The 15,171-nt window shown below is 49.9% G+C and overlaps 1 protein-coding gene and 1 long non-coding RNA gene across 4 annotated transcripts in view; one reads left to right on the top strand and one right to left on the bottom strand.

The window, feature by feature from the left end:
- The window catches only part of MUC4 (mucin 4, cell surface associated), a 56,024-nt gene extending 49,729 nt beyond the window's left edge, over positions 1–6,295 (bottom strand). The window contains 2 exon segments of one of the 2 annotated variants that reach the window (NM_001206344.1): positions 3,214–3,223; positions 6,088–6,213. In NM_001206344.1, the coding sequence (NP_001193273.1) occupies positions 3,214–3,223; positions 6,088–6,173 (96 nt within the window). In that variant the 5' untranslated portion in view covers positions 6,174–6,213. 2 annotated transcript variants of the gene reach the window in all.
- The window catches only part of LOC100155748, a 60,809-nt gene continuing 58,715 nt past the window's right edge, over positions 13,078–15,171 (top strand). For both annotated transcript variants that reach the window (XR_002337860.1, XR_002337862.1), the window contains exon 1: positions 13,078–13,143. This is a non-coding gene — a long non-coding RNA (uncharacterized LOC100155748). The remainder of the gene's footprint in view (positions 13,144–15,171) is intronic.

Genomic DNA, 15,171 nt, shown 5'->3' with positions numbered 1-15,171 from the left:
GGCATTGCTTGGGGTGTGACTTTGGTGGGTACAGTAGGAAGGGAGAGAGAAGATTCTTGCTTTGGAGCCAACTGTGAAGGGTGGATTCTAAATTATTTTCCTCAGTGTTGTTGACCTCATTTTTTCATGGTCAGCTCAAAGGAAGTGGTACCATTTACTGATGAGGAAAAGGAGGGGAGGCCTGAGAAAGCCTGTAATGACGTCAGTGACTTTTCTGATACCCTGGTTCCCTCAGAACACAGGTCAGCTGCGCTTTGACTTGGGGGAGAAAGGGATGAAATGGGAAAACGATATGGTTGTAACTGTTGTGATTTGGGGGTTTGTTTGGTTGTTTTAGCTGTGATTCCAGACAGACACAGTGCTTTTGATACCCCCTAACAAAGTCCTTTCTAAGACCGACATGGACAAGTCAACAGAGACAAGGCCACAGGGTGGTTAAGAGTGTGGGTTCCACAACTTACAGATATAGAAAACAAACTTTTTGTAACTAAAGGGGAAGGGGGGAAAAATTAGGCGTTTGGGTTTAGCAGATACAAACTACTATATGCAAAATAGATAAGCACAGAGAACTGTATTCAGTATACTGTAATAAGCCATAATGGAAAAGAAGATGAAAAAGAATAAGTATATATATATATATATATATATATAAATATATACTGAATCACTCTGCTGTACACCAGAAACTAATACAACATTGTAAATCAACTATACTTCAATTTTTTTGTCTTTTTTTTTTTTTTTTTTTTGTCTTTTTAGGGCCGCACTGGTGCAGCATGTGGAGGTTCCCAGGCTAGGGGTACAATCAGAGCTGCAGCTGCCAGCCTACGCCACAGCCACAGCAATGCCAGATCTCTGACCCACTGAGCAAGGCCAGGGATCAAACCTGCATCCTCACGGACGCTATTTGGGTTCGTTAACCTTGGAGCCACGACAGGAACTCCAACTATACTTCAATTAAAAAGAAAAAAAGACTCTGAGTTCCAGAGTCAAACTGACTAATGTTTGCTGTGCGACTTGGGCAAGTTACTTGACCTCTCTGAGGCTTGGGGTTTTTATCTATGAAAGTGAGATGATGGTAGATAATAGTCATACCAATGGGGTAGTGGATGTAAAATACTTAACTCAGTATCTAAGCTCAGTAAACAGCACTCTGTGCTGTCTGTTATCTTGGTCTCTACAAAGTGCTAAGATCCTGGCAAAGGCAGCCATCCTTCCAACTGTGTCCTTATTAAGGTAGAAGCTCTCCTGGCTGGTGTTTTTCCAGTTAAATATACCCCTCCCAGATCTCCACTGCTCCCACCAGGCCAAGCCACAGCACCTTTCGCCGGGACACAGTCCCCAGCCAGCTCCTAACTGGTTTTGGTTTCACTCTTGCCCCCCTTCCAATCCATTTCCTTCCACAGTATCCAGAGCAGCAAAGTGCAAACCTGGTCACATCACTCCTTTACCTAAAACCACTTACTGTCTGCCCATTTTAGCTCCTTAAAATCCACAATCCATTCCACAGCTTACAAGACCCTGCATCAGCTAGGCCTGCTCACCTCTTTCACGTCCTCCAAAAGGTCAGGCTCTTTCCTTACTCTGCACATCTCCCCCTGCCTGGCCCAGGCTCCCTCATGACCCCACCCCCTCTAATTTCCACCCCACCTGCTACTTAGTCTTGGAGTCTCAGCTCATAGGTACAACTCTTTCTCAGAGAGGCCTTCGAGGACTTACTCATCTAAATGAAGTCTCCATATTTTACTCTCACTATAACACTTCAACAAAACACCACATTTGTGGCTGGGAATTTTTCTGTAATTATTTTATGTCTCCTGAATGTTGGATCTCAGCTCCAGGAAGCTGGGCCCCATCTGTTCCATTTTTCACTGTGTTCACACAGCACTGCCCTAGAACAATGTCAGGCATATAGGAGACACTCTTTACAGAGTTGTTTCACTAACAAATGTATGGATAAATGAATGCATGAATGTGTGCTGCAAAACAAATGCAGTGACTGAAGATCAGGGGACTTGCCTTCTAGACCCAACTGCCCTATTTATGGGCCAGGAGACCCGACACAAGCTTTGGAGGCAGGAATCATGACTTCATCATTCTAGTGTCTCGGGTGCTTGGCATGAGTAGAAATTCAGCACGTGAACAAATAACTCCATAGTCTTTCCTATTCTTAATTTCCCCAAACCCAGTGTCAAACTCAAACTGTCATTTTAGTTGAGGGCATCTATATTGAGTGTAGATATCTCTACAGATCTTAAAAATGCATTCGTGGAAAAGAGCAGAAGCCAGCAACCGCCCCCCCCCCCACCTCATATGAGCGTGGCCATGACCGTGGAGGCCTCATGCGCAAATACGGATGCCCAGTTCCTGCAGCCACTTTGGAGTCTCAAGGAAAATGTTGAGTATTTAAACCTCTATGAAGTGCCAACAAATTGTGCTCATTTCAACCCAACTCCTTGGCTCTGTGCTGGGAAAGGGGACACAACAGTGACTAGATGTCTGCTTGCCATGAATTCAGCCTGGCAGAGGTGCAAAGGCTTGGAAATAGGAGGAGAGATGGCCTGGGAAGTCCTCAGGCCTGGCCTTGGGAGAGCGGCTTGGCCCACTCCACGGCGTGCCTCTTTGAAGCATTCGGCAGCACCTTGGAACCCAGTAGTAAACCATTTATTGAGCACATAAGCCCAGCTGCTTCTTGGCCTCTCCTGGCAATGAAGTCATAAATTGCAGGCAAGTCAAACTCTGCCAGGGCAGCCTCTGCCTCCAGAGCTGAGCCCAGAAACCAAAGGCATGGAGGAGATTGCTGCGCAAGGAGCCATGCAGCTGCAGTGCCCGAGAGCAGGGCCCCTGCCCCATGGTGGAGCTGGCGTTTGGCGTCGGTTCATGCGAGAAGCCACATTCTGAATAAACCAAGCTGGCCCTTGCAAAACCCTCAGGGAGACTGCGGGTGGCTTTTTAGAGCTGGGTAATCGTAGGATGATGGGAGTGTCTCTGATCCAACAGAGGTGCCCTTTCCATTCTGCCTCCATCACCCTCCTGCCCCCAGTCTTCCAGCTCTAAAATACAGTGGTCCCTTTCTCAAATAAGATGTTATAATTATCCTACTTTTATACCAGATACTACTTTGTTTTATCGTCACCACAACCCATGAAATAGCTCCTTTCCATCTGACTAATTTTGCCATCGAAGACACTGAGCTAAAGGTTTTTTTCTCACGTCCCCTGGGCTGGCAAGTGGCAACCTTAACTCGGAGTCTTCTGATTTGAAGTTCCTGCTTCCTTTCTTCCCCTCTCTCCTGCTCTTTGCCAAGCCATGGCCTCAATTTGATTGATTTTTCCTGTTAGGACCTCTTATTCAGGGTTTTTCTCCTTTTGGGTGTCCCGAAGCATAGAGAAGTTTTCCTGGGGTGGGGCAGCGTGGTGCAGATGGCCTGTGGAGAATCTGGGTGCCCTCAGTAGCAAGTTGAAGAGGCCTCTCCCAGACTGATAGACAAGTCAGAGGTTCTCTGAGAGAGGGGGAACAGGAGAGCCCTCACTCTGGGACCCTCTGTGACTGTGGATCCCCACTGCCTGCACTTGCTACAGCCTATCACCACCCAGGAGCTGCACAGGGTGGTGGCCCCTCAGTTACTGGGCTGCTGACAGTATTGGAGATGGAGGCTTATTTCAATTTATTTGGTCTCCTTGCCGGAGGGTGTGGAATCAGAGTTTCCAGGTTTCCTTCTGAGCCATTCCTGCCAGGAGCCACCAGTAGGTGCCAAGTCTTTGCTGGCTCCCTGTCCAGCCCACCTCTGTCCACCCTTCTTTTCCCCTCTCCCCTTCGAGATCCAGGGCTTCTTCCTAGGGAAGCCCTTACACGGCAGCACCTTTGTGGAAACCTGGGGTTTTTCCCTCCAACCTGCAGCAGAGAATCAGGCACCTGTTCCAGGGCTGACCCAGGCCTGGGCAAGGATGCTGGCAGCAAGTCTGGAAACAGACCCTAGGTTCGAACATAGGCAGGTACCCATAAGCTCCCTGTCAGGGATCCATGGGAATGGAACTGACCAGCTTCCCTTTCCCGGAACCCATACCCACCGCAGCAGATGTAGGGGGCTCACCGCCCATTCTATAGGGATGACTTTTCCCTCCAAGGTCCTCAGGGTTCTTGGCCACATCCCTTGGGCACACCTCTCATCCCACTCCCCTCTCCTTTCCTGGTCCTGCTGCACTCTGTGCCCCCTTTTTTAAAAATTATATTATTTTTATTTATTTATTTATTTATTTTTCCTTTTCTAGGGCCGCTCCCATGGCATATGGAGGTACCCAGGGTAGGGGTCTAATCGGAGCTGTAGCCACCGCCCTACGCCAGAGCCATAGCAACGTGGGATATGAGCCGTGTCTGCAACCTACACCACAGCTCACGGCAATACCAGATCCTTAACCCACTGAGCGAGGCCAGGGATCGAACCCACAACCTCATGGTTCCTGGTAGGATTCGTTAACCACTAAGCCACGACGGGAACTCCTACTCTGTGCCCTTTCACAAGGCACAGGACTCAGCTCCAGGGCACCTGTGAGGGGCTTCAGGACCATAACGGTTACTCCCTTCCACCTTCAAGGTCCTCCTCTTGCTCATACCCCATCGCTCCCTACTGCCTTCCCCTGGCCACTCCCATCCCAGTCCTTGCCCCTTTGGGCTCCTCTCCACACACTTCCTGGCTCCTCCTGGGCTTGACCACCCTAATGCAGGGCCAAGCGAGGAGCCAGTACTGAACAATTTTAGTGATAACGTTAAATCACAGAACATCAAAACCTAAGAATTTAGTAATCCAGAGGTCATGCAATCCACCACCCTGCTTTTTCCACAGGGGAACTGAGGCCTGGACAGAGGTGCGATAGAACCTGGTCATGGGACCAGATCCCTTAGTGGCAAAGCCAAGACTGTGCCCAAGGTCCCTAAATCCAAGCCACCTTCTCCTCATTGCCCATCGTCATGACTCCCACAGACACTCTTTAGTCTACATCTTTCTATTTTACCCCCAGGAATAGACCTGAGGGATTGGCTACTGCAGTTCTGAAGGCGCCTTCTGGCTTCCTTTTCCTCACTGTGCAATGAGTAGGGAGGAGGGGGTGGTTGGGTTCCAGGCTGGTGGAGGCGGTGGGTGTTCTGTTTGCCCTTGGCTGGGCCCTTAAACATTTCAAGGAAGGCAGAATCCTCCACGTCCCTGACATTGTGCCCCTTACTATCTGTAAGAGAGTGAATTTCTCTGACTCACTCCCCTGGAAATGATTCGCCAGGCCTGCTGAGGAGCCGGAGGAGCTGTGATTTTATCTTTGGTTTGGGTTCCTGACCGCTCACCCTCTCCTGGGCCCCCAGAGACTTCAGAAGACTCAGACATCCAGAAACATAGAATGAACCCCGGTCCTGGGGCCCAGGGCCGCAGCTTGGAAGGTGGCGGGGAGAGAACTGGAGGACCTCGGGGTGGGGGTGGGGGCTTCTCCAAAGGGGTCTTCCTTCTGGCTCTGCTCCCAGCTCCACACCCGGGGAGGAAGGGGATGTAGAGGAAGCCGAGGCCAACACTGGGGCTGCCAAGTTTCTGGTCCTGCCTTGTTTCTCCAAGCCCGGCCATTCTCTCCTCTCCTGCTCCCTTCCTTTCAGTTCTGCCTGTCTCCTCTGATTTCTTCCTCTCTCTGTATCAATTTTGCTTTGGTTCATCTGTTTCTCACCTGTCTTGACCTCTGACTCTACATCTGTCTATAAGTTTTTCTTCCCAGTTCTCTTCCCCAGCTTTCCTCTTTTTCTGCTTCATTCCCTCTCCTCAGTGCTCTCTCTTTCTAGTTTTGCCTACCCATCTCTTTCCACAAAATAAGCCCTGGTTGCCCTAATGGGGTTTCCCCAAACTAGGCCACTCCTGCACCCCGGCATCTCCCTGCTTCTCTCCAGTCTCTACCTTCTCCTCCTTCTATTTCTCTAGCGTCCCCCCACCCCGCCTTGTCCCATCTCTGTCCATTCACACCCCCCCCTTTCTCTTGATGCCAGGCCTCAGCTCCCCAGAGGCACTCTGTGAAGTCAGCCACCCTCACCCCCAGAAGGCTGCCCCGGGTACATCACTTACCCAGGACCTCTGGCCAAAGGAGGCAGGAACATAAGCAGCTCAGAAACACCCAGGGGACCCTCCTCTGGTGGACCCCCCTCATGGCTCCAGAAAGAGTCCCTCAAGCTCCCCCAGGGAGGCTCCTTAGGACTGAAGTGGTGGTGTGAGGAACACAGGTGAACCTGTCCCCACGGGCTGCTGGTCTGAAACAGGTGTATTTCCCTGAGGGGCCCAAGTACCTGGGAAGGAGGACAAAAGAAGGCGGGGCCTTGTGCCAATCACCCTTACGTGTCTTTTCTTTCCTCAATCTCCACCCCCTTCCCCCACCAGGAAAAAATAAAATAATAAAAATACCGATACACCCATTGCTCTGTTCCTAGTCAGCCTGTGCCAAGTTGGGGGAGGGATGGGAGAGGCATGCAGAGGAATAGAAACCAGGGCATCCTGGAAATGAGGGGCCTCCCTCGCGCCTGGGATCCTGGGCTGCCCCGTCAGACTGCCACAGAGGGAATAGCTGGGTCATTCCAGAAGAAAGGGCAGGGCAGCATGGGGAAGAAGGGGGTCAAGAGGGAGCAATTTGGGGGCTGTATGAAGAGGAGAAAGAGTGAAATCTGAGGAGACCCTAAGAGACATGGGAAGTGGGGGGAACAATGTAAGGCGAGGGGTGGAAATCAGAACCCCCCCACCCCCATACGCAACCTGTGGGATGGAGTGTGGGGCTCCGCTGAGTACAGGCTAGACCGTCACCGAATGGTGGATTTCCTCTTTCCAGTAGGGGGCGCAACAGGGCAGGGGCCAGAAAGCCGGAGGCAACCTGGGAAGTTGCTGAAGGGAACTGAGGTGGATAGTGGGGTTGAGAGCAGAAGTTGGGGAGGAGAAATTGTGACCCCACGAGGACGTAAGGGCTGCACCTGGAGACTTTGGAGCTCAGGTCACCCATTTTGATCTCTTGGGAATCACAGGCATAATCAGGAAGGAAGAGCAGGGCATGCAGGCAGAGTTTGAAGGGGAGAGAAGGAAGCTCGCTGGTGTGGCTTCGCAAAAGAGAACATCAGGGTGCCTCCCCGCCCTTTGCCACAGCTCTAACTCCTGCTTCTGGTTCCTCAGGACTGGCTTTGCCCAGCGTGGGGTCTGTGGAGTGACTGCTCCCAGAGCAGGATGCTCAGTCTCTCAGACACCACACAGCCCAGGATGAGGAATCGGCATTTCTGCATTCCCAGGCAGAGCCAGCCTTGCCCAAAGAGGTGTAGACGGCTGACTTGGGGTGCTGTCTCAGAGGACAAGGAAGGCTCCACCACCACCCTGTTGGCCACTTGCTTTCTGAAGCTGCAATTCCAATTATGGCTGAAGCCCTAAGCCTGGACTTCAGAGAGAAGTAGTGTGGTCCCCCGCCGCCCGGCTCAGTCCCCCCATCTCTAAATGGACGAGTTGATCCCATTGTTTCCTGGGTGCAGGAGTATCATAAAGTTAAGAGGAATTTTAAGCATAGAGCAGTGAGCCAGGATACAAGGAAGATACTACTGAAGAGAATTAACCTAGACACCAGGGCCAGCTTGGTCTTCTTTTCTTCCCCTCCCCCCAACTTTTTAGGGACACACTTAGCATATGGAAGTTCCCAGGCTAGGGGTGTAATTCAGAGCTGCAGCTGCTGGCCATAGCCACGGCCACGCAGGATCTGAGCTGCATCTGTGACCTACAGCACAGCTCATGGCAATGCTGGATCCCCACCCACCGAGCGAGTCCAGGGATTGAACCCACATTCTCATGTATACTAGTGGGATTCGTTTCTGCTGCGCCACAAGAGGAACTCCAGCTTGGCCTTCTTAATCATTTTTCTGAGTCTCTTCTTGCTCATGAGTTCTTTCTATTAACATTCTGTGTGTTTTGTTTGGTAATATTCTCTAGGCTACAGTTTTCTACCTGTAGAGGAGAAAAAAGGCATTCCAGGTTAGACCAAAGTAAGAGTTGGACATCTTGTCGACCTAACACAGCTAACTTCCCACTTTCCAATGCAAGGAAAGCCAGAGGTGCAGAGCATTCTCCAGAGGCCACTGTGGTAACCCAGGCTCCAGCTGGATATTAGGATACCTGAACCTGAATCCCAGCTCTGCCACCCAAGGCAAGTCACAGCCTGACCAGACATTGAGGGTGACCAGATATTGATGGGACACTCTGGCTAAACTGGCTTGTCAGGGCTCTTGCTGAAACTGGATTTTATGATGAATGCCACAGATGAGTCTAGGAGAAGGTTCAGAGACCAACTAAAGTTTGGTCAACAAAGACTTTTTGTCAGATAACACCTACCCAAACAGCTGGGAAAGTAAAATGAGCTCAAACAGGTAAAAATGCTTTATAACCATAAAGATACCTGCAGAGGGCACTTGGCCCCTTATTTCATCCTGATATCATCCCTGAAGAAAGTGAGAGAAGCAGGCGGTGGGGAAGGAAAAGAATTTCTAGGAGTTCCCACTGTGGCCCAGTGGGTTAAGGACCCCATGTTGTCTCAGTGAGGATGTGGGTTCAATCCTTGGCCTGGCTCAAAGGGTTAAGGATCTGGTCTTGTCACAGCATAGATTGCAGATGCTGCTCGGGTCTGGCGTTGCTGTGCTGTGGCTGTGGCATAGGTCACAGCTGCAGCTCTGATTCAACCCCTGGCCCGGGAACTTCCGTATACCACAGGTGTGGCCTAAAAAGAAAATAAATAAATAATTTTTAAAAAAGGATTTCCAGGCCCGTCTGCATACTGACGCCTTTCCTGCATCCCTTTTGGATTTTAGGATGTGGCAAGAGCGAATCTAATTCACCTTCTCCTTGCCCTCCTCCAGTTTCATTCTTATTTCCCACTTGAGCCCAGCTACTTCTCAGCTTGCCTATTTTCTAAAGTTGGGATGCCTCTCTTCATCTGTTTGTGCTTCCTTCTCCCCTCCCAAGGCATCTGATGGGGCCAGTGCAGGGTGAGCGAGAGGGGAGCAGATGGGTGGATACCCTGAGTCCTGTCTGGTGGATACCTCCTAGGCCTGCAGACTGCTGGGCTTACCCAGGGGCAGGAAACTGAAACCAAGTTTAAGTGAACATTCTGTGGGAGGTCAGAGAGCTCAGGCTGGACTTCAGGTACAAGTATGTTGAAGCGAAGATAAGAGTATGATCTTTTCACATGGAAGGAAGACACAGACGCGGTTGGACAGGCTAAGCCTGGGTTCTAGGTAGCTTAGAAGACAAATCTGAAAAGGAGGTTTCTCTTTTAAGCTAATTAAATGGGAGACTCTCATTTGGTGGGAGTGGGGGGAATAAAATTGCTTTCTTCCCTATAATTCCTACCCTGATAGACTATCACACTGCTAATAAAGTCATTCCTGGTCAAACTTAAGATACCTAGACTAAGATGGGGCAGGAAGTCAGATATTTATTAAGCCTGATGTATTAAGCCTTGAATTTAGACTTGTAACTAAAGTGCAAGGCCCTGTGTATGTCCCCGTAACCCAGCAAGGGACCCATCACCATCCCCACCCCACATCTGAGAAAACTGAGGTTCACGGAGATGAACATGCACTCTCGTCATTAATGAGTCACAGAAGGTCAGGGTTGGGTGATCACTGCAACCCTTGGGGAATGATAACTGCCTTGAATCACACTTGCCCTGGTGACACAGGGAGTCACATAGCTGGAATTCAAGACTAGGTCTGCCTAGCTCCAAAGTCAAAGTAAGGAATTAACATGCTCTGAGGGCTTATTCTATGCCAGTGGGCGCTCACATCCTAAACGGTGATTTCCCTAAGGCAGATGCAGAGCTAAGCCTTTAAGAATGGACTTGCTGTGGAGTTCCTGTTGTGGCTGGCTCCGTGGTAATGTACCCAGCAAGTATCCATGAGGATGCGGTTCGATCCTTGGCCTTGCTCAGTGGGTTAAGGACCCAGCATTGCTGTGGGCTGTGGTGTAGGTTGCAGACATGGCTCAGATCCTACGTTGCTGACACTGTGGTATAGGCTGGCCGCTGCATCTCCAATTCGACTCCTAGCCTGGGAACTTCCATATGCTGCAGGTGCAGCCCTAAAAAGACAAAAAAAAAAAAAAAAAAAAATGGACTTGCTGTCCAACTGCAAGGAGAGTGATTAGTTGGCATCCACTGGCTATTAGACAAGACCATGCTCTTCTCGCAGCACCCTCAGGCCAATGACCAAGCAAGGCAGTGGGGCAAGGACTTGGCTAGTTCTAGCCCCAATGGACTCCTCTAAGAGACAGTCTGCATCCCAGAGCACCCCAGAGAAGAGGTAGGGACTTTGTGGCTTTGTCAGCTGTGTCGGCTCCCTTTTCCAATCCTGTGCCCTCCCTTTTCCTTTCACAGATGTTATTCCCCAATAAATTTTCTGTTTCACTCCATCTCAGCATTCACTTCCAGAAGGATCTGACCGTGGATACCCACTTAGGAGAGGAGGACCATTTTACAGACATAAAGACTAACCGTCTGGTCTGGGTTTCAAACCCAGATCTGCACAACTCCACGTTCTCTGTCCACTGCTCCGCACTCAACAGTTTACCAAGTGGGGTGTGGGCTCGGTGGGCCAGGCTCCTGCTACACACAGTTCCTGGCCACGAGGAGTGCAAGATCTGCTTGCCATGACTCTCACGCTGCAAAAGACACAGGCAATAGGATTGACAGCGATGGGGTGGGGGGGGACTCCTCCGTGACTGGACCCGCAGTGGGAGTGTGCTACATGCTGGTGTCAGGCCACTGCACAGGAGGGGGCTCAAGTGATGAAGGGGAAGCTCTGCTCCTGAGGGGTGAAGGGGGGGCTGGTGTTTGGGCCACACAAAGGCCAAACAAAGGGCCTTGTCATTCTCCCAGGATTGAGTTTCAAGCCCCTTTCTCTAAAAGTGCCCTGCATTTTCACGCCAATTAGTTCATTTCTCTTCTCATTTTTCCTCTGAGGCAGAGGGGAGCTAATGCCTGCCTAAGCAACATCTTCCAGGCCTGGGGTCCCCAAGAGGAGAGGCCATGCTGGGTAGAGAGGCAGAGGTGAAGGTGCAGGATTGACATGAGGCCCAGGAATCTAAATGTATCCATTCACTCAACTTGAAGAAGACTCCAGCCTGGAAATTAGCAAAGTGCTCAGTCAAAAATCCAGCACCCAGGGGCCCAGATTCACTAGCTGTGACTATGGGTAGGCTTCCCTTTGCAAATTGGAAAGCAAAAAAGAATCTCAACATAATTTTAAAACTGGAAGAGACCTTGACAATCATGCAATCCACACTCCTCATTCTACCACAGACAAAGCACAGGGCTGGAGAGAAGGCAGTGTCCCAGGTCACACAGTTGGTCTGTGACAGATGTAGGCCTTGTTCCCACAGCTCCAGTGCTCATTCTGCTCTGCGCTGTGCCTCCCATGGTTATTAGGTTGTCTTTGCTCACCCTGAGTACCCTGTCAGAACTGCTGCCTCTAGCCTAGACTTCTGTCCATAGACAACACTCAGTTAGTGTTTCATGATGAGGCCTGAACGATGATGGCCTGCTTTCTCAGACAGGGTGGCCCATAGAGACCTCTAACACAGGGTTCTGACAGAGAGCCCAGCCTAGTCCTTACAGAATCTTTAAAAATAAATTTCACTACCATATGACCCAGTAATCCCACTCTTGGGTATATATGCGGACAAAAATTTCCTTAAAAAAGACACAGCACCCACATGTTCATTGCAGCTCTATTCACAATAGCCAAGACATGGAAACAACCCAAATGTCCATTGACAGATGATTGGATTAGGAAGATGTAGTGTATATACACAATGGAATACTTCTCAGCCATAAAAAAGAACAAAATAATGCCATTTGCAGCAACATGGATAGAACTAGAGACTCTCACACTGAGTGAAGTTAAGTCAGAAAGAGAAAGACAAATACTATATGATATCACTAGTATCACTTATATCTGGAATCTAATACACGGCACAAATGAACCTTTCCACAGAAAAGAAAATCATGAACTTGGATAATAGACTTGTCATTGCCAAGGAGGAGGGGGAGGGAGTGGGGTGGTTGGGGAGCTTGGGGTTAATAGATACAAACTATTGCCTTTGGAATGGATTAGCAATGAGATCCTGCTCTGTTGCATTGGGAACTCTGTCTAGTCACTTATGATGGAGCATGATATTGTGAGAAAATAGAATGTGTACATGTATGTATAACTGGGTCACAATGCTGTACAGTAGAAAAAATTGTATTGAGGAAATAACTATTAAAAAATAATAAAAAGTAAAAAAAAAAAAGTTCTCCATTGCTGTTTTTTTTCCCATTATGAAGATAAGACATGTTCATCATATGGAAAATACTTAAAAGCAGAGAGAAGAAAAACATCATCAATATGTTTGAAAAACCCCTCTTTTTTTCTTTTTTCCCATTTTTTTCTTTTTAGGGCTGCACCTGTAGCATATGGATGTTCCCAGGCTAGGGGTTGAATTGGAGCTGCAGCTGCAGGCCTATGCCACAGCCACAGCAACACGGGATTCAAGCCACATCTGTGACACAGAAGCTTGTGGCAATGCCAGATCCTTAACCCACTGAGCGAGGCCAGGGATTGAACCCACATCCTCACAGACACTGTGTCTGGTTCTTAACCCACTGAGCCACAACGGGAACTCCTAAAAAACCCCTCTTAATACATTGATAAATTTCTAGCCACTTCTCCAGGAATAACTCATAAAGTTGAATTCCTACTTTATCAGGTGGCTCTAAACCTAAACATTTCTTTTCATTACAAAATGCTTCATACACATATTTTAAAAGTCTGAATAATATTCCATTGAGTGGACTGCCATCATAATTTAATTACGTTGGACCCTTGGGTTATTTCCTATTACAAGTACCATAGAGATTGTGTATTCAAGTTCATTTCCTTTAGCTTGAATCAGGCCTGGCATGTTTTGCTACACTGCTCTGAACTTCCTTTTACAGCAGGAAGTCAATGAATGTGAATTAGCTAAGATGTGGGCGTATTCTTGGACACTGAGGGTCTATTAAATCTCTAAAGCTGACAGTCTAATGGCAGAGGTAAAACCTACCACAGAATAAGATCATTACTCAGGTAAGCTAAAAATGGTGGGTGGGTTAAGGATCCTGCAGGTAGATTGGGAAACAGGTGAGGTCCCTCAAGGATGCCTTCTGGGTGATGGTTCCCAGCCTGGATCCATAACCAGCTGCCAGACCTCTCATTTGAAAACCTGAGCCTTGATACATAGTCCAGGTGATATTCTAGAGAAAGTAATCCAGGAGGCATTTGAACGAGAAAAGGGTGGGGGAATTCAGCCAGAAGGTTAGAGCAGAAGAAAACGGAAACAGTCCTGGAGCAAAACCTAGCTGGGGAGAGTAAGGTCCTCTTCTTCTCCCTGGCTCCTTGGGGAGAGGAACCAGCTGAAGCCACAGGGCCAGGCTAAGGGGAGAAGGGGAGCAGAGCCAGGAAGCCCCAGCAAGCCCTCTGCCCAGGGTACAGTGAAGGCAACAGAACTCAGGGTCAGCCTGGCAATCCAACAGCCCTGTTGCTCTGTGAACCAGGGTCAGCCTGACACCAGAGATGCTGAGATGAACAAGATATAGCCCCTGCTCCCACAGGGTCACAATCCAGAGGGATCTAGACACGGCAGGAGTGGCATTTACTGCCAGGTCCTCTGGGTCTGTGGCCCTGAGGTTTGGGTGTATGTTAGGCAATGGAGCAAGGGCGCTGAGGACGATCCAAGAGGATCTCTCTTGTATGAAGTACAACAAACTTAGTGGCTTAAAAAAATAGAAATGTATTCTCTCCCGGCTCTGGGGGCCAGAAATCCTAAGTGAAGTGGGCGGGAGCACGCTTCCTCCAAAATCTCTAGGGAAGATGCCTTCCCTGCCTTCTCTCACATCTGGTGATGGCTGGCATCCTTGGCCTTTCTTGGCTTGCAGCTGCATCACTCCAGTTTCTGCCTCCATCATCACACGCCAGTATTCCCCCTGCGGGTCTGTGCCTGATTTCTCTTCTTATAAGGATAAGGACAAAAGTCATTGGAGTATTGCCCACGCTAAGCCAGTATGACTTTAACTGAATACCTCTGCGAAGACTCTCTTCCCTAATACGGTCACGTGCTGAGGTTCTTGGTGACATGAACTTGGGGGGACCGCTTATCCACCCCAATACAACCTCTTTGAAGAAGTTAGGGAAAGGTAAGCATGAGTCATCACAACAGATGACGGCCTCTACAGGGAAGCGGGCAGGTGAGCCTGCTCCCCGCCCCTGCCGCCCCCACTCCCCCCCTCCACCCCCCCTCCGCTCGCTCTCCCCGCCCCGCACCCAGGGCTGCCCCGGGAAATCCCCAAATGCCTGCTCTCGTCACCGCTGAGCCACCTGCCAGAGCTGGGTGACCAAGGGAAATGGGCTGGACTAATCCCTTGATCAAATTGCCAAAGGGAGGTGGAAGCTGAGCAGGCAGCGGACCCAGGAGCTCCCAGCCTGGTTGCCTCCTGCCATGCTGTGACCACCCTCCACTGCCCAGGGAAGTGGGGAGAGCAGGAGGGCAGGGCCCAGCTGGAGCCATAATTTCAGCCTTGTGCTTTCAGATGTGGACTTGCTACAGCTGAGTGAAGGTGTCACACTTCCTGGTTTCCTTCTGAACAAGAGGTGAGGGACGGGACAGTATATTTAAAAATAACCTCCCCTCCCCCCATCCTGGGGCATTCCACATCTGGGCTTGTTAGCCAACCCCCAACCCCCCAGAGTGACCACCCCCTCCCACCACTCTCCAAAGGGTGGGGAAGGACTGGACCCAGACATTTTCTCTTTCGCCTACGCCATCCAGACTCTCCCTTGATGGGAAAAAGTGACTTCTTACCTTGCCCTGCCCCTTTGAAATTACGTCTTCAGGCGCACTTGGAATGTTCTCGCTCCTCAGCCCTCAGGTCCTACCCTCCCCACCCCCAACCCCCCCCCACCCCCGCCGCCCCGAAAGCCCTGGAGCGCTGGGACGTGAGAGGGAGAGGGGGGCAAGAGGATTATGATTAATCAGTCTGTTCCCCACGCGGCTGCAAGGCAGGCCTGCAAGATGACGTTTTCCCTGAGATGAAGTCCAGCTTCTGTGGTCTAGAGATT

Source organism: Sus scrofa, chromosome 13 (genome assembly GCF_000003025.6).
Source record: "Sus scrofa isolate TJ Tabasco breed Duroc chromosome 13, Sscrofa11.1, whole genome shotgun sequence".
NCBI classification, from domain to species: domain Eukaryota; kingdom Metazoa; phylum Chordata; class Mammalia; order Artiodactyla; family Suidae; genus Sus; species Sus scrofa.
Note: the sequence above shows the minus strand (reverse complement) of the source record. Positions and strands in the feature narration are given on the sequence as shown.